General features: G+C 40.8%; 1 protein-coding gene across 2 annotated transcripts in view; it reads left to right on the top strand.

The window, feature by feature from the left end:
* The first annotated feature begins 613 nt into the window (after nucleotides 1-613).
* Nucleotides 614-17,911, top strand: part of ANXA5 (annexin A5) — a 30,738-nt gene continuing 13,440 nt past the window's right edge. The window contains exons 1-7 of one of the 2 annotated variants that reach the window (XM_078376639.1): nucleotides 654-672; nucleotides 709-749; nucleotides 1,160-1,201; nucleotides 11,434-11,518; nucleotides 13,408-13,502; nucleotides 13,784-13,897; nucleotides 17,161-17,251. In XM_078376639.1, coding sequence (XP_078232765.1) covers nucleotides 1,199-1,201; nucleotides 11,434-11,518; nucleotides 13,408-13,502; nucleotides 13,784-13,897; nucleotides 17,161-17,251 — 388 coding nt within the window. In that variant the 5' untranslated portion in view covers nucleotides 654-672; nucleotides 709-749; nucleotides 1,160-1,198. Of the gene's footprint in view, nucleotides 750-1,159; nucleotides 1,202-11,433; nucleotides 11,519-13,407; nucleotides 13,503-13,783; nucleotides 13,898-17,160; nucleotides 17,252-17,911 lie in introns of both variants that reach the window. The other variant, XM_020781461.3, reaches the window with a different exon arrangement.

Below are 17,911 nucleotides of genomic sequence, written 5' to 3'. Positions count from 1 at the left end.
GAATCTACAATCATTTGTGCCACTAAATGCTGATTAGAAAACAGAAATTCAATCCTTGGGAATTACTGTCTTGTAACTGTCTAGTGCACCATGGGGACTTGGGAGATACTGCTTAAAATCCCCTCTGGGACCTACAATATAACTTATTGGGAGAATCGTTGAGAGAAGCCCGTTCTGTGCAGCCTTGAGCTCACCAGAGGAAGGGCAAGATATAAACCTGTTACACACAGTGCTGTAACTAGGACAGGGCAAAAGGGAATTTGCCCCTGGCACCAAAAATCTAGAGCTGAACCTACTGAGTGTTAGCACTATTCTTCTGTTCGAGGAGCCCACATTTCTAGTTATGGCTCTGCTCACATGATAGTACCTAGTGCGGTACTGTATAGCGGAGAGAACTCAGGAGACCTCAGTGCGGTTCCCTAGCTGTGTCATGGAAACTCACTAGTGTGTGTCTCTCTCTCTCTCTCTGTGTGTGTGTGTGGAGAGGGAAACCGGAGGGAATGACTGTTCAGCGAACTCCAGAGAAAACTCCTCCAGCCCCGTCCGCCAGTAACGTAGTAAATAACTCCGTGGGTGTGGCCAAAGGCCAGGAAAACCCGGGCTGAGCCTCGGCCCGGAGGGAGAGACGGCGCCCAGGGCGTGGCAGGAAAGCCGACTTTGCAAACCGCTTCGCCTCTGCCGCCTGCTTCGCGGGAGCCCCTCTCTTCGGCTCGGGTGCCGCGGCTTGTTCGCCTTGCTTCCCAGTTCGGGTGAGTGTCGCGGTGGGAAGGCGAGCCGTCCCATCCCGGTGGGTGTAGGGCTCGAGGGCGGGCTGTGCGCGACAGGAAAGGAGCCGCGCTTCTAGAGAGGCGAAGGCCTTTGTGCGAGGCTCCCCACCAGAATTCCTTGGCTGTATCAAGGAGTCGTTGCCCCGAGGAGGATACTTGTCTCCTGGCATTTCCGTACGCCGTTGGCGCGCGTGGCTGCGAAACTGGGGCGCCTTGCCTGGTTTAGGGCGTTGGCTCCCGGCGAGGAGATCCTAAGCCCGGAGTGTGGGGGTGGCTCGCTCTGTTTCGCGGGGCCTCTTTCGGGAACCCCGCAGCTTGTCAGTAGCTCCTTTACTGGCCCTCCTTTGAATTCTGCGGGACGCCGACCCGGTACTCTTGTTTTTCTTTTTCAGGTTTTCTTTCTCGTCTGATCCATCCCTGAAGCCATAACAATGGTAAGTCGTTCCTTGCTGCTTGTTTACTTTAACTTTTTAAAAATGAAGTCAAGGGTAGAGAGAGAGAAAACTGATTTCCAGTTTTAACATGAATGCCGGTTTTTTTAAACATAAATGCCATTTACAGATATGTGCACACTGATGTTATCTTTATTTCAGAAGGGGTGAGCATGGCCTTTGCCATTCAGTCCACCCTTATAAAGTTGTTGTGACCCTTAACTAAGTTGAGAGACAGACAGGCAGACAGGCAGCAAGTGGTTGATTGCAAAGAAACTCCCATGACAGTATTGCTTTGAAACTGGTGCTTGTGGTCCAAACTGCCAAACTTTACCATTTGGGATACTTGCTCAGGATGCTTTGTGATCTTGCATCTTTTTAAAGATAGGTTGGAAACTAGGATGCACAACTTGGGGTTAGAACTTGGAATTGTTGCCTTTTTAGGACTACAGAATCCTCTAACCAGCATGGCTACTGACTGGTTGGCTGGAAGACACCGGCAGTAATGTTTTTTTTAAATGACATTTTCAAATTCTGGGTGGGGTGTGTGACTTTTGCTCTGCTTGAGTGTTGCTAAAATGCTGGATTCTGTCTTGACAAAAATCCATCCAGCTGTTTAACTAGAGGCGGAATTGGGAACAGCATGAACTCTTCCTCACCATGTGATGTCCACGTCAGACTTTTTTCATTTTCCATGCTTTTAGCCAAGTTTTCCTGCACTGTTAATTTCTGCTGTGAAGAGGGTGTAACCTTTTTCTGGTGACTAAGAAGCAGGAAAGGAAATGAGGAGGGGGGGAAGAAAGCTTCTGATTTGTCTTTTCCTACTCTTTCCTTTTTCTTTATTTGCCTTTCTGTGGTTAGACATCTTGGCTCACTGTATTCTTCCTCTTTCCTTTGTTTTGTTTTAAAGAATGATTTCTAAAAAGTAGCATCTTTATACAGTTTCGAAGTGAATTTCTTTTGAACATTTGAAGTATGCTTTCAATACTGTCTCCTTGGTGTGTGCAACAGTTGCAGCTGAAAGTTAAATTATGCATTGAAGGGAGTAACTGAAGGTTAAATTACACATGGTGTGACTGGCTTTCTCAGTGTTTTTTTCTAACTTTACCAAAATCCGCAGTTTGGGCTGGGACAGTGATGGCAGAAAGCTCTGATACCTTCCCACCATCCTCCCCCCTTACTATCAGCCACATATTGTATGTCTGAAGCCTTTGTATTTTGATCCGCAGTGTTAAAAGGTATGTGGATCACTTAACTTGAGGAATCCCCTCAGAGTGGAGCGGTATCTCCACCCCTGCATCATAGTGCCATTCAATCACCCACACCTTTTATAAAAAGTAAAATAAAGAGATATTTGGAGTTCCAGTTACAGAATTACCATGTCAGTTGCAGAGGTTGGAGATGGTTTGGGTTTTTGTTTGCTTACAGGGCTCAGAACCATCCACTAGGTAGGAGATTCTGGGAGTTGTAGTCAAAAATGAAACTGCTGAGAGCTCTGGTGGGTTGATCCTGTTCATTTAACCAGAAGAGGAATCCTTGGGGTTAGGAATGGTGCACCACTTTTTTTCTCCCTTGGTTTTTAAAGCTGCATCACGAAACTGCAGCTTGAAATCAAAGCAATAATAGCAGTCTGTCTGGCCCTTTGAGAAGATTTGTTGGGTTATTTTAACCACAAATGTTGTAGAACTGAACCCAGTCTGGTCATTCTAAACATCAGGTATATTCTTTGAGATGTTCCTCATGCACTTCTATGAAATTTGGGCCAGTAGCACAACTCAAGGCTGGCCATCCCATTAAGGCACATTGGAGCAGCTGCCTCAGACAAGAGATATCAGGAGAAAAGGGTGAGCAGAGATGTCAGTCTCCCATCTCTTCTTCCTGGACAGTGTCTCCTGTTCTGTTTCAGAGGCCACTGTGGCCACATAGCCTGTCCTGGCTCCTCTAGATTAACTTGCTGTCTGATGGAGGATGTTATCCTGAGACTAGTGCCTCCGTGCATTGAATGGGTGGGCAGGGATTCAACAGGGTAACCTTGAGCATTGGGTTGGTATGGCGAAATATTTCCTGATATTGTCAGTATCGAATCGAAGTACTCTTACTTCACTACTGCACCTTTTTGTTAAATGCAACTTGACTGTGTTTGCATTTTATGCTCCTGTTACCTTAGGTAACTTGTTTTTTAATTTTTGCATTCAATGTTTGATGTTTTAAGAATGAAGTCTATACATTATTTTACCATGTCAGGTCAGAGAGTCTTACGCGTGAACATTTTCCTAAAATGTAAGTTACAGAGACTAAATACACAGTCAGAAAATTTATAATGGACATTTCTATTGCTTTTACATCTCCTATAAATACGATCCCTGTAAATTAAAATCTGGCAAACTGCCACCATGAGAATACGCAATATTATTTTGGCTAACAGTTATTCAGCCAGCGGGTGTAAATTAAAGGAGTTGTAAAATTAAGTTAGAGCAAATCATAGGATCTGTAAGCAATACCTGCAAATCAAACCAATTATAAACTTATTAATTCAAAATGCTTTCCATCCTTTCCTTTGTTTACTTTCATACTGGATTGTAAACATATTCAACTGTCAAGCATGAAAAATATTCTTTTTCATGTTAATATATAGTGTATACAGACTTGGCTGAAGTTGGCTGATTGTTTTGCAGTGACTTTTAAAGAACAGCTGTTCAAAACACACTTTACAAATTCAGTGTATATTTTCGGGGCTGTTTTTTCTACACCCCCATAATTATTTTAGCACTCTGCATGCAGAATTTCACATCATAACCAAACTTTTATTGGTTTCAGCTTTTTTTAACTTAAGCATTAACATTGGCAGCAATGTTTATTTTCTTTGCTCTTAGGAGGTTTTATTATTGTTATTTTAAGATAATGGATTTTATTATTGCAAACAGCTTTGGAGGATGTTAGAGGAGCAAAGAGGTAGTATATAAATGTTATAAAGAACTGTAAAAAGTGTTACCGATTTTATACTCTCACCTGTTTTGGATTTATTTTGAAATGAACTGGCAAGACGTAAATTACTAACAAAATCAAAAACCTCCCAAACACTGGAGTAGTATCTGTTACCTTATATGCACTCCAGTTTGTGCATTTAAAGTAAAAGTTAGGATTGATAAGGAAGGAAATATTGCATATTTTAATTTATAGTCCCAAAAGTCAGTTTAGAATGAAATTGTGTATGTGAATAATTTTTGATCAGCTCTACAGTTTCTCAAATGTTTGTTCTTTCTTACATGCTGCTTTAAATGCCAGACATGTTGTGAGTACTAGAAATAGTCCCTCCGCATTTTTTAGTGAATACCAGCCTTGCAGGCTGCCAGAGGCTGTTTACATTTTCCCTACATCCAGTGTATTTTGACTTTGTTGTAACATTCAAATCAACATGTCAAAAAAATATAAAATGTGGAACATGTTGAATGCTGAAGCAGGAGTTGATGGCAAAAGAAGTAATTTAATTCTCCTGTTTTAGAGAAGACATCCAGGATAGTAGCTTTCTTATTAAAGTTATTGATGTGTTGTGTGTTTTCCTTAGTCTATAAGGGCTTATGTGATTTGTCGAACAACTGTAATTTTATAGTGAAATACCACCTCCTGATGTATAAAGTAACCTTCCTGCTGCAGTGTTTTCCTGCTTTCTATGTAATTGGAGGAGTTTTCTTGACCTGCCCGACTTCGCTTTCCCAACAAAGCTGTTTCTATAGCAGCAGTTGCTGATGTGTGAGAGTCAGTCACCCTAAGAGTATTGGAAGCAGTCATAGTCCATTAATGTGTTGGTGTCAATTTTATGTATGTTTTGTGATGCATATTCAGGGTACTTCAAATAGAAAACACAGCCCTTTATTGTTTCTTGATATAATTGACTGGGCGATCTAGGATTCCTGCTTTTTTGTTTTAAAGATCTCATACTAATGGTAATAGTTCCTCTGTCACAGGGCTGAACTATACATTGCAGTTAACCTGTCTAGATCTCAAGATGGCAAAGCTAAAAAAATAAACCTGAATCCAACAATGGACAATTGACCATTGCGCCGGGTTGCCACAACGTAACATCAAAATTTAAATTAAGATGGAATGAAGTTTTCAAAGGCCTGGATAAAGAGCCAGGTTTTTATTTGCTTTCTGACTCCTGGAAAATGGGGGGCGGGGGCGGGGGCGGCAGTTGCACCTCCATCATGAGGGAGTTCCAAAATGAGGTGAATACTACAGAGAAGGCCCTGTTTTTTGCTTGAGGCCTTCCAGGCCTCCCTTGGAGTAGCCACCTACAATATCAAAGATTGGGAAGTACAGGTATATAGTGTGGTCAAGATGTGGGGAAAGTAACTTTGGAACTCCAGCTCCCATGGTACTTCAGTTGGCATGGTGACTGGGATCTGTGTTCCAGAAAAAAGTATGTTTCCCATCTCTGCTTGTTCCCATATGATTAGGCATCCTTCAGTCTCGAGAGACTATGGTAACATGTTCTGAACAGAGGACTTGGAACAGCATCTAGTGTGGCTGAGAAGGCCAGTGCGAGATTGACAATCCCTTCCACACTGAAGACAAATACAATTTGTACCCCATCCAGTTCCCTGATTTTGCTGCTTTCGTGACTGCCTCTTTGCCTCGGCCTGTTGGACAAGTGTCTCTTCAAATTGGGAGAGGCCATGCTGCGCCGCCTGCCTTCAGGCTGAATATTCAGATGTCAAGGTTTCCCATCTGTTGAGGTCCATTCCTAAGGCCTTCAGATCCCACTTGCAGATATCCTTGTATTGCAACTGTGATCTCCCTCTGGGGTGATTTTCCTGCACTAGTTCTCCATACAGAAGACCATATAGAGAATGCCTTCTCCAGTGCATTTTTAGTAGATAGCTATATTAGACAAAAGCACACAGAATTTGGAATTAGTGTTCTGTGCATTAATTTATCTAGCCCCCAGATTCAGAGTGAAGAGAAACTACTCTGCGGGGCCATCTAAATCAACTGTGAAGAATTCACAACTACAGTTCTCTGCCCACAAATCATTGAAAAAGTGGTGAATTAAAATTCATCATCAGCAAGCTCTATTCTATTCATTTAGGGTTTCCTTGTTAGGTGCCATTAAATCACCTCCAATTTGTGGCAACCATCTGAATATAAGATCTCTGAAAGATCCCATACTAAGAACCCTGTTCTTGCATACTGTACTTAAGGCTCTAGTTCCTTTATTGACATAATCCACCTAATGTTAAATCTTTCTCTTTTTATACTGCCTTCTACTTCTTTTGTCTTGTCTTTTCCAATGAATGTTGTCCGCTCCTGATATGCCTGACATATAACCACAGTTTAGTCATTTTAGCTTTTATATTTCTTCTGGAATCAATTTCTCCATCTTTCTGGCAGGCCATAAAGCAGTCCTCTTACACCACACTCTAATTGACTTTCAGTGTGCTTCGTTGAGATTGGGGATTCTTCTTCCCTAAAGTGTTTAACTTAATAGGATGAAATCCTCCTCTCGGAGAAGAGGAAGAAAGATTGTTTGAGAGACTTGGGAGAAAGGATGAACTAAAATCAAGTAAAGAAAATAATGAATTGAATTGACAAGTTGACAGGAGGGAAGAAGATAAAGCTGCCTAGTTACATCATTCGGGAAGCTCCCAGGCTGTTAATTTTAAAGAAAATTCCTGTTTTTATTGGAAAATTGTCAAATATGGCTTGCGTCATGTTCAGTTTGCTCCCATTCTGTCTGTCTTGCTCTCTTAATGCATGCATGTAGCAAAGGATCTGATTATAGTCCCATTCTCAGTAACTTTGTTTCCAGCATTCAAGTATTGGCATCTGTCCTGGATGATGAAATCTTTGGCAGCCTGGTAGTTTTCCAGTGAGGCTGCAGCTTGATCTGAAACACCTGGAGGATCCTGCCTTAGCAAAAATCTAGCAGTTAACTGCTTATCCGTTTCTTCTGCTTGGAATAGCTGCATAATAAATTCTAAGCCTTGAATCTACTTGCAAGATCAGACTCTTTTGTAATCTGTTCTCTTTAACTGGGGCTACTTATGTGAGAGTGGGAATGTATTGCAAAATTCTGCATGCTGGATTCTTAATTTATTGTATTGTTCTTCTTATGGGAAACACTGTGGGTACTCTTGATAAAGATCTAGGAATCCATTTAACAGGCAGCCACACAAGCTGTGTGTAACTCTTTCTAGTTACACAGCTTGCTTCAGAGAACCTCCATGTTTAACAATTTAAAGTTTTGTTCCCATTAGCAAGTTTGTAAAACGTACATTGTAAGTTATATAAAATGTATATTTTAATTATATAAATTTATATAAAATGTATATAAACTATTAATTATTGAATAATAGTAAAGGTTAACAGGGAGGTTGGTTGGGAACACCACTGTAGATGCCATGCCCATTGAAAAGCTGAAGTTCTGATTTAGTCATTTTGGAACCTTTCTTTTTCCTATTGGACAATGAACTGAGCTGGAGGAAGGCCTTTTATTTGATTTTAATAAGGTCTTAAAATTGGAGCATCCAGTGGAGCATTCAGATGTGTGATAACAATAGCAGAAGCCTACAGTCACTGGCTGACCTTGCTAATCCAGAGTTTCAGTTATCATGTCCCTCCCTCCCCTTGCAAATGGCCCTGCCTGTCAGCCTTTCTTGTGGGAAAGGCAAATGAAAAGCATATTGAGTTGGCTGTTACAGCAAATACTGCCCCTTTGCAAGGAGTATATGCTGCTGGCGCCTTGTGCTTGAGTGGGCAAGGGCACTCCTTGCAGGGGAAGCTGGCTGGGATATTGACAGTCTGCTCAACTGCTGGGCATCCAAACAACCTCTAGCCTTCTTGCCATCATCCTATTCTGAAAATACCCAGTCTTGTCAGTTTTGGAAGACAGCTGGATTGGATTTGTCTAGGTCTTGGCTGGGAAGCAATCAGGGAATATGAGGATCATCATGTAGGGCTAGAAGAGAATCTTGAAACCCTGGAAAGCTGCTGCCAGTCAAAGCTGATAGCACTGGGTTTTACAGACCAATGGTCTGACTTCAGTATAAGAAGCTGTACTGTATTGTTCCAATGCTTGTTCCAACAGTGGAGCTGTAGACGGAACAGGGATTGTTATACAGCTGTTGGCTTTAACCACTCTTCCTCCTTCAACTTCAAAGGTGGAAGGAAGCAAAGCCATTCACTGTGCTTGCCAGAGGGCACTGGCAGTCATAATGGCAGCAACCGTTGTCTTCACTTAGTTTCTTTTGTGTTATTACAGTGTAGTTGCCCTGCTGAGATATAATGATTCAACTTTGGCCTGAAATGACAAACATTTGCTGCTGAATAAAATATGACTGCTGTTTAAGATGCCAAATTCCACTTGATCTTCTGCCCTTCATTTTCATTGATGGCCGCCTAGTAAGCTTGAAGGCTTTTGCCAATTTCTAACAATAGAGCTGATTAACTGAAATTGATAGAGCCAAGTTTCCTTACTGGGCTGATAGGCTGAGTCCAGAATGTCAGAATAAAGAGGTAGTTCTTTGCCATTCTGTAATGAAATCTGCTTATATTGGAATTGTACCAAAATATGTAGCAAAATGCACTGAGGAATTTTGAGTAGAGGAACAGAAGGAGGTAGAAGTAGTCATTTCCCTGGCCATTTTCCTATGACACAGTGACATCTAGGGTCGATCCAGCTCACCAAGTTGAGACGGTGAGGTAATAAGGGGATTCTTTTTCCTGTGGTGACTGTTGGCATGCTGTGTTACATCACAGAATTATTCCAGGAAGTAGTGAATTGTCTATGGCATATGGTCATTTCTTCAAAGGAACCCCCCCTCCAATTTATGAATGTGGGATATTTTCTTTCTGTATCCACAATTCAAAACACCAGGAAATGGCCTGATACTGGCACACAATACCATGCCTGCCTTGCCAGCAGGAAAAAGGATGCCAAGCCTTATGTGGCAAAGAGCAGTTTAACTGTTGACACCACCGATACTGAATGGTCTACAGCAGGGGTCCCCAACTCCTGGTCCGTGGCCTTGGCTCGACAGGGCCACGGAGACAGATTTTCTGCCCCCCACACCACCCAAATGCCCACCTGCACAGTCCCATCACACATGCATGTGAGTGTGGGGGGGGGTGCCCTGCTCCCTGCACACAGAGCCTGTCCCCCCAGCTGGTCCACAGTGTCAAAAAAGTTGGGGGCCACTGGTCTACAGTATACCTGCTTGTGCTCACTATCATTCATAAAATGACACCTAGCAAGGGAAAATCCCAGAAGCTGGCTCCTTTTTTAAAAAAATCAGTTAACAACTTCTCACCCAAACACAAAGCAATTGTCATGGCTGTTTTTTGACAAGTGTGAATGTTAGTTTTGATCCATGGATACAAAAGCAAAACATCCCACATTCAGAACTGAAGGGGTTTTTAAAAATGAAGTTTTAGCTTTTTTAAGCAGAAGTTTAATAATACAGATTCCAGGAGCAACTTCCTTCATGTAAAATTACCCAGTACTAGAGGTGCCCAGAAGATGAGTATATTATTGCTTGATGGCACGTAACATCTTTGGAGTTTTTTTCTTAATGACCAAACCATTGTATACTGACAAGATGTTCTGAATGGTTAAGACTGTGACACGATATAGGCAGCAAACTCTGTTAACATTGAGACACAAAACAGAAAATAGTCATTTCGCAGTGTAGACAAGTGAGTTTCTTAATATTTGTTCTCTGTTCTTTTAAAATATTTTTACAGCCAGACACAGAATCTCTTTGCAAGCACAAATCCCTCTTTGGCCAGGAAGGAGTTAAAAATCCAATTGGATCCTTATTGACAGCTTCAGAAGTTCACACTGTCCTAGACCTGAAGCTGATTTCTTCTTTGAAAACTTGTCTCAGGAGCCTGGCCTCAGGAATCCTGGGAGAATCCTCTTTGCTGAAAGCACTAAGGGCTGGGACAGACATAACTATTCTGTGTGCTGTAATACAGAAATACTCTGCTTATGCTTTATAGAATTGTATGCAAATTTCCTGAAGATATATGGCAAAATGGCTAGAGGACTGTCATTCCATTACTTTCTTTAAAGCAAACTCAGATGTTTTACTCTTTTTATAAGAGCTGTAAAGTTTTGTCAACCTGTAGTTTTCCTACACCAATATGATACATTGTTTCATCTGCCTGGAAAGCCTGTACCACACATGCCCAGTTTATAGCTAGGTCACTGTTTTTCCTATTTGAAAAGCCTCTTTTAGGATCAATAATTCACTCCCTGCAGCTTGGGATATTTCCAAATAAAAAAGTGGGTGGGGCGAACCATTCACTTTCAGGATTATAGATTAGTTGTTTCAATTTATATGAGCTATTTTAAATCCTGGAATTTTAGGTTTACCTGTTTTTGAATAGGTTAAAACAGTTTTACATTTTTAAAAAACATAATTCTAAAACCTTTGGGCCATACTTCCCAAATTTTGGAACAGAGCAAGAGCGGATTGTTTGCTATATGTGTGCCACAATTGGGGATGATCTGAAGTCCATTTTCAAAGTTATTATTTTTTTGTTTGGGTTGCTTCCATTGTTACAGTTATCTTCTAGAACAGTGGTTCTTAACCTTTGTTACTTGGATGCTTTTGAACTGCAACTCCCAGAAACCCCAGCCAGCACAGTTGGTGGTGAAGGCTTCTGGGAGTTGCAGTCCAAAACTCCTGAGTAACCCAAGGTTAAGAACCAGTGTTCTAGAATGTTGATTTGTTGTGCTGCACAATAATACAGCTGCACTATTTTGCAGCTATTAATAACCGGGTGGAGAAAGAAAATTCCTTGTGACTTTTAAAGCTGCTCACTTGTATTCCTCCTCATTTGTGTCGGACATCCATAAAGATACGTGACTCCTGTGAATGGACATGGTATGTGCTCTGTGATCAGTCCACACTTTAACCATTGAGTTTCCCCATGACTGCATATCTTCAGAACATAGAGTGCCTTTATACTGGAACAGCATGACAGAATAATAAATAACTGAACACAGGAGTAAGCTGAACCGACTAGTGCAACTTCTGATCTTCATATATACATTAAATGTCTCCTTTCCAGACTTTTGCAATCTGACAGCCAATCAGAGTTATTCTTTCCCAAAATTTCTGGAAGGCAAAGGCATTTTCCCACCTACTCCATGCTGGCTTGGCCTTGAGATGGCTCTTCTCACGAGACAAGATCCCAGTATGACAGTGCAATATTATTTTTTCTTCTAGTATTCCAGAGGTACTGTGAAGGGCGTTTCTGGCTTTGATGCCAAAGCTGATGCTGAGGTCCTTCGGAAGGCAATGAAGGGCTTGGGTAAGCATTTCACGATGACTTATATAATAGATTTCTATTCAGAATGTCACTCACCATTAAAATTGTGAGAAAAGAGGTAGGATAAATCTGTTGGGCGCACATACTCCATATTCCTTGTCACTTGTCATTACTGTATAGTCTTCCACATTCTGGAGCAGTTACTTCTGTAGCTGAGAGTCTTCTGTACTTAGATAGGTTCTATGTGGCATTTATAATCTTGATTTGACTGGAAAAGTTACTTTTTAAAATAACAACTCCAGTGGGGAAACCCCCCCCCCCTTGCCACCATGCTATTTGGATGGTTTTCTAGAAAAAACAGCCTTTGCAAGCTCCAGTTTTAAAACCACACAGTGAACATACGCAGACTTGGCTGTCCACTGTAAATATTCCTGTCAGACATGTGGAGAGCTGCAGAAACTGGCAGGGAGGTTGCAGTGGAGGAAGGGGGGGGCAACAAATGCTTGAAAAATGGCCCTTGGTCAGTGGCACATACTGTCCATGCAGAAGGGCCTCGGTTTAGTCCTTGGCACCCCCAAGTAGGCCAGTCATGGTCAGTAGTGGGTTAGACAGATGACTGGTCTGACTTTGTATCTTCTGTGTTCCCAATGATTTTAATTATGTGCCTCACCCTGATGTGCAAGGGTAAGGTGTTTGAAGCACAAGCCAACTGGAGGTTAGGATTCAGGAATGTTCTCAGTAGAACAAGGATGTTTGGGACTAAAATCTGATTGCAGCATGCCACCTTGGTTTAGTGTCTGCTAAGTGATATTTACATAAGCAGAAGTTAAGATAACATATCAGATCCAACAATTATTAACATTTTATGGCTTCTCGTAAATGGATGAGTATTGATTAATACTTTTAAATCAAGAATTCATGATATGTGAATGTCTTTCTGAGTATGTCATCTTAAGTTTTGCTTGTGCAAATATTGTTGAGGAGATGTTATGTTTAAGCAGGAACCAGGAACTAAAATTGGTCCCCAGAGATGCTGATGATGGTTTCTCTCTCTCAAAAGTTGGAATGAAGACTGGAAGGAAGGGGCATGTTTGATGGAAGTCTTTGTCCCTGAGAAGTGACTTTCCCATTATTCTAAAAATCAAGCTAAAGTGTTTGCCTGTTCAAAATGCTGATGTGACATTGCTCCCACTCTAACTTGGCTTCACAATGATATCACATAACCAATATGGCTGTATAGCATCATGGGAAGCCTGTCCAGAATAAGGGCAATATAGCTCTAATCCTCCTCATCCTCATTTTAGAACTGCAAAGCTGGAAGGGAACCTATGGATTATTGAGTTCAGTCCCTGTCAAGCAGGATCAGTGGCGAATTGAACTCCCAACCCCAGGCTCTCCAGCCAGATACCTAAACTACTGAGCTATCCAGCAGTTCTGAGTTTGATCTGGTGTTGTAATGTTATGCTGTGACCAAGTGTGATTGGTTACATGACTGTGTGACATTCAGTAAGATAACTTCAGTAAGAACCTTAGCCATTAAAAAAAATATACTGAAGCAGCAGGTTGTAAAATGAGAAGCCATAAATAGTCAGTGGCAACTCTTGAAAAAAATGAGGAGAAATTCTTGCCCTACTTCTGACATCATATTCTTTGCATGAACATTTTAATGGCATTGGGGGAGATGCAGCCTTACCATAAATATACATTGCAGTAACTTTGGATTGCTGATTGTAGATTGTCAAGAAACAGATTGCATGCAAATGTAAAGAGACATTTATAGACTGTTGTCCAAGTAATGCAGGATTGCTAGAAAGTGAATGTTCATGTGCAATTTAGCCCACTTTCAGTGTTTAATGACTCATTTATCTACAAAATATTGATATTCATCTTTTGGCTACAAATCATCCTGTTTTTCATTTGCATAATTTAAGGCACTGATGAAGAGTCAATCCTGAAAATCCTAACAAGCAGAAGCAATGCTCAACGTCAGGAAATTGCTCTTGCTTTTAAAACCTTATTTGGAAGGGTAAGCATCGTCTGCTTTGGGTCAAGTTTTGGTCTCTGTGTGGATGTGTCTGTGCTTATGTTAAATCCACACAAGGTGGACTTTGTGATGGGCAATTTTTAGGTCTGCTGGTTACATATCTTGTAGCACTCTGTACTCTCCTCCACGCATTGAATATATATCACTCTTCTTGTTTTTTTCTTCATTAATTCCAATAATATGTAAGTTTATGTGACTGGTGCATTAGTTTTGAATTCTGCTAATTAACTTATTAATTAAGCATTATTTGTCCTGTCAATTAGGATTTAGTTGCTGACTTAAAATCAGAACTTACTGGCAAATTTGAAAACTTGATGGTTCAACTGATGAGACCCAGCCGACTTTATGATGCTCACGCGCTGAAGCATGCCGTTAAGGTAATATGAGTGGCACAAAATAAAATATTGATGAAATGTTTGTTTCTGTGTCACAACGCTATGCTTTCCTTCATTTACCCATTTCCAGTTATGGTGGCTGATCTGCTTGACTATTTAGGACTATTGATTTCATTTTAAAAGCTTCATTTATTTTCTTATATGCATGAGTAATTCTGAAGAGAGCAGGTTTTGGATGGTCTTTTGTCTTTTGCAAGAGGGGCATCTGGTCAATGGATTGTGTGCAATTAAGCAGTTCATTCCACCAGCAGAATGTCATGATTACAATAGCCAGAATCCTGTTGCTTAGCATAGTAAGTCATACTGGAGTAGGCCTGTTGAATCAGTAGGGATTTAGTGACCCAACTTCTCTGTGAGTTTCATTTAAATGGACCTCCTCCAACTTTGCCTTACTGTACTAAAGTCACAGAGCAATTCCATTTGAATCACTGGAATTTATGAAGGAAGTTGATTCATGAACGCCCCTGTTTAATTCAGTGGACCTACTCTGATATGGTTTACTATGCTAAGCAACAGGATTTTGCCCAGTGTGTCTTTCACTTTGTATGGTGCTTTTATGTTAAACGTATGCTTGTCTGCTTTCAGTATGCAAATATATATTTTTAATGATGGCTAACTGCTCTGGCTTGTGATTAAATGTAATTCTCTACAAGGCTGCTGAGAAAAAGTGAGCTCAGAACTCTGCTGGATCAGATTATAGGTTCATCTGTTGGTTCATACATGGCCAACCTGTTCCCTTTTAGAAGCCTACAAGCAGACCATGAATAGCTTCTCCCATTCCTGCTCCTCAGCAGTACCTACTGAGAGGCAAATTAGCTCTGAACCTAAATTTTTTGTATAAGTGTCACATTTATTTCAATGATGATTTCATGCCCTCAGATGCTTTCCACTTGCATAGCAAAAATGGCACTGCTCACATACAAGAGAGATGTTAGCAGGACTGGGAGCATTCTGAGCATTGCAGATGCTTTCTTCTTCTTCGAAATACTACAAAACAAACAAAAGGAACCCCTAATGAATGGTTTCCCCTCCCCTCAAATGAGAAGAGGCACCCAGACAGAGTATGTTGAAGACTGGGAATGAAATCATATACAGTCATGCCCCGCTGGACGATTACCCCGCTCTACAACGAATCCACTTTACATTGACATTTTTTGTGATCGCTTTTGCGATCGCAAAATGATGTTTTAAATGGTGTTTTTTCGCTGTGCAATGATCGGTTCCCTGCTTTGGGAACTGATTTTCGCTTTACGACGATCAGCAAACAGCTGATCGTCGGGTTTCAAAATGGCCACCAGCTGAAGAAAATGCCCCCCCTGCTGTTTTCTAGGACAGATTCCTTGCTTTGCAGGCACAGAAAATGGCCTCCGTATGGAGGATCTTCGCTGGACGAACAGGTATTCAGCCCATTGGAATGCATTGAATGGTTTTCAATGCGTTTCAATGGGTTTTTAAATTTCATTTGACGACGTTTTCGCTCTACAGCGATTTCGCTGGAACGAATTAACATCGTCAAGTGAGGCACCACTGTACTGGAAGAGGAGACTGAAGGAAAAGACATATGGATATAAAACGAGCGAAGAGATTAAGAGAGTCATCTAATTGTTTCAATAGGCCATTGTCTGATTCATACTGAGAAGCCTTTTCTCCGTATGCCCGTGGTGCACATTGGATGTATAGAAATCAGTGGAGAAATATGAAATTTAAAGTGATTGGGGTTGATGTTCATTGTGTTCAATCCACACCCTTAAAACAAAACAAACAAAAAATGAAATGGAGAAACAGCCCAGTGAGGCTTGAAAAAGAACATGGTCTCTCTGTTGTAGGGGAGTGGGAATCAGATAGAGTGTATGAAGCAGAAGCATTTCATCCTGCAGTTTGATACAGTGGCCCCAGTTTTCAGTGGCTGATTATAATCTTCCATAGATTTTCCTAATCCTTCCTGTAAACCTAGAGGTCATATCTTATAGTAGCAGTAGCACATTAATTTACAGACTTCTTCACTAGGTAACTGAATTTGCCATGGGGCCTTGCAATTAGACAAGAGAATTAGGAACTTGTCAATTTTATTCTCAGTTGTCATAGACAAGCCCATTCAAAATATATTTTATCTATTACTACAGTTACTGTCTAGCTATGTAAACATCTGTCGTTCCAATAGGCCAACCACATTAAGTAAAGTATTAGTTAAATACTGACTTTTTTGTTTCACGTTGAAGTTCAGAAGAGTAGAGGGCTGGTGTCAGCTTGGCAAGGTAACTGAGAAAACAAAACTCCTGTGATTTCCTGTTGATTTAAGTGAAGTCACCAGTTGGCTAACTGGCAGAAGAAGAGAAGAATGTGGTGGGTCATTCTGGTGGCGTGTTTCTGCCCCCTTCCCCTTATTTTCCTAGAGAAGAGAATTGGTAATTTTAAAAGGAATTTTATGCCATCAGTTAATGATTATGTCACCCATGTTATTGATTAAGAGAGACGGTTAATTCCAGACAAATTGGTTGTATTATGCAAGTGAGTAGATGCGTATGCAGTCTGAAGGCCTGTGAAAGCAGTCATTGATTTTTGTTTGAGGTCACTCCCTGTCCGCTGTTTCATTCTCTAGCCTCAGAGGTTGAAGCTACTGTTTGCCGTTTAGCCCCATTGTGAGTCCACATCTTTGCCAGTCACCATAAATGTTGGTAAACATATTTTTGGAAAGTTGGCTAGAAAAAACCCCAACAGCTAACATAGATATCCGAAGGCCATCTGTTCTTCCACAAATGCTTCTACTGATACGATAAACAGGAGAGGTCTTGTTGCTCAACTTTACATGAAATGTGGCTGCAGGAATATATGGTTAGACAAGCTGTTTTTATTTATGGCCCCAACAGCTCTCTGTTGGCCACTTCACTGTGTGTGTTGAAGTTGTGCTATGTAGGGCTTGGCTTTGGTTTTTTAAGGCAGGCCAAGGGTTTAGGATAGACTTCGGTTTCGTGGTTTGCATGTCTAATGTAATGTTTTTGTATCACTTTGACCTTTTGATGATCTTATTATCTTGAGCACAAGTGAAGCTATGCAAGCACTTTTTTAAAAACTCATATAATTAAAATACTGGAGACAAAGTTTTAGAAGATTTTGATTTTGGTATTTTGGAGTTTTAAATATGAGGCTGCAGGAAACAAGCACCATCTCTCTCTAACACTTGGAGTTACATTAACTGTGTGAATTGAACAAAAAATAACTTCACAAATAAATTTCATTGGTTACAGGGGGCAGGAACAGATGAAAAAGTCCTGAATGAAATTCTTGCATCAAGAACAACAGCTGAAGTTCGGAAAATAAAGGAAGTTTATCAGGAAGGTAAAATGTAACAATCTGTGCTCTGAAAGATAGCAATATTTGTGGGATCTTAGAAATATGTGAAACACTGAAATATTAGAACAAGGAAGTGGAAAAATAGGGGGAAATATCGTTTCAAAGTTTTTTGAAATGAAGATTAAGGAAGCTTTTCTTTCATATGTCTTCTTTTGGAAACACGTCTTGTGTTTTACGTTGTGTAATTGAATCCAGTTCTTCTAATATTTTCCTTGGAATTTAATCTACCTGAAAAGAAGAATTTTCTAGCTCTAATAACCTGTGAAGGCTTAGTTTTAACAATTATTTGAAATTCACTACAGGCAGTCGTAGTGGTTACCACTGACACATTCACCAGAAAGATGAAACAGGTCACTGAATTGCACTAAGTCACCTAGGCTAATCTAAGTGGGCAGATACAAAAGTGGGAATTAGTTTTATAAGTTAAGACAGGTTATAGTACATTTCAGTCAAATGGCCAAGAAGAGGAATCCGGTCGTTTTTGTGCCTGTTGAATCTGCTGTCCCAGGTGGACGAACAACTTCAAGGTCCCCGATCTCCCCTGTTATGAGTCTTTATCTTTAAATGAGATACGGGCTTGACAGCCTTTCTAACGGATGATAGAAGGGAGAATTATTTTCTGGCAGCCATTGAAATAAGGAACTG

The sequence above is a fragment of the Pogona vitticeps genome, chromosome 5 (genome assembly GCF_051106095.1).
Source record: "Pogona vitticeps strain Pit_001003342236 chromosome 5, PviZW2.1, whole genome shotgun sequence".
NCBI classification, from domain to species: domain Eukaryota; kingdom Metazoa; phylum Chordata; class Lepidosauria; order Squamata; family Agamidae; genus Pogona; species Pogona vitticeps.
This window is presented reverse-complemented; position numbering and strand designations above follow the sequence as displayed.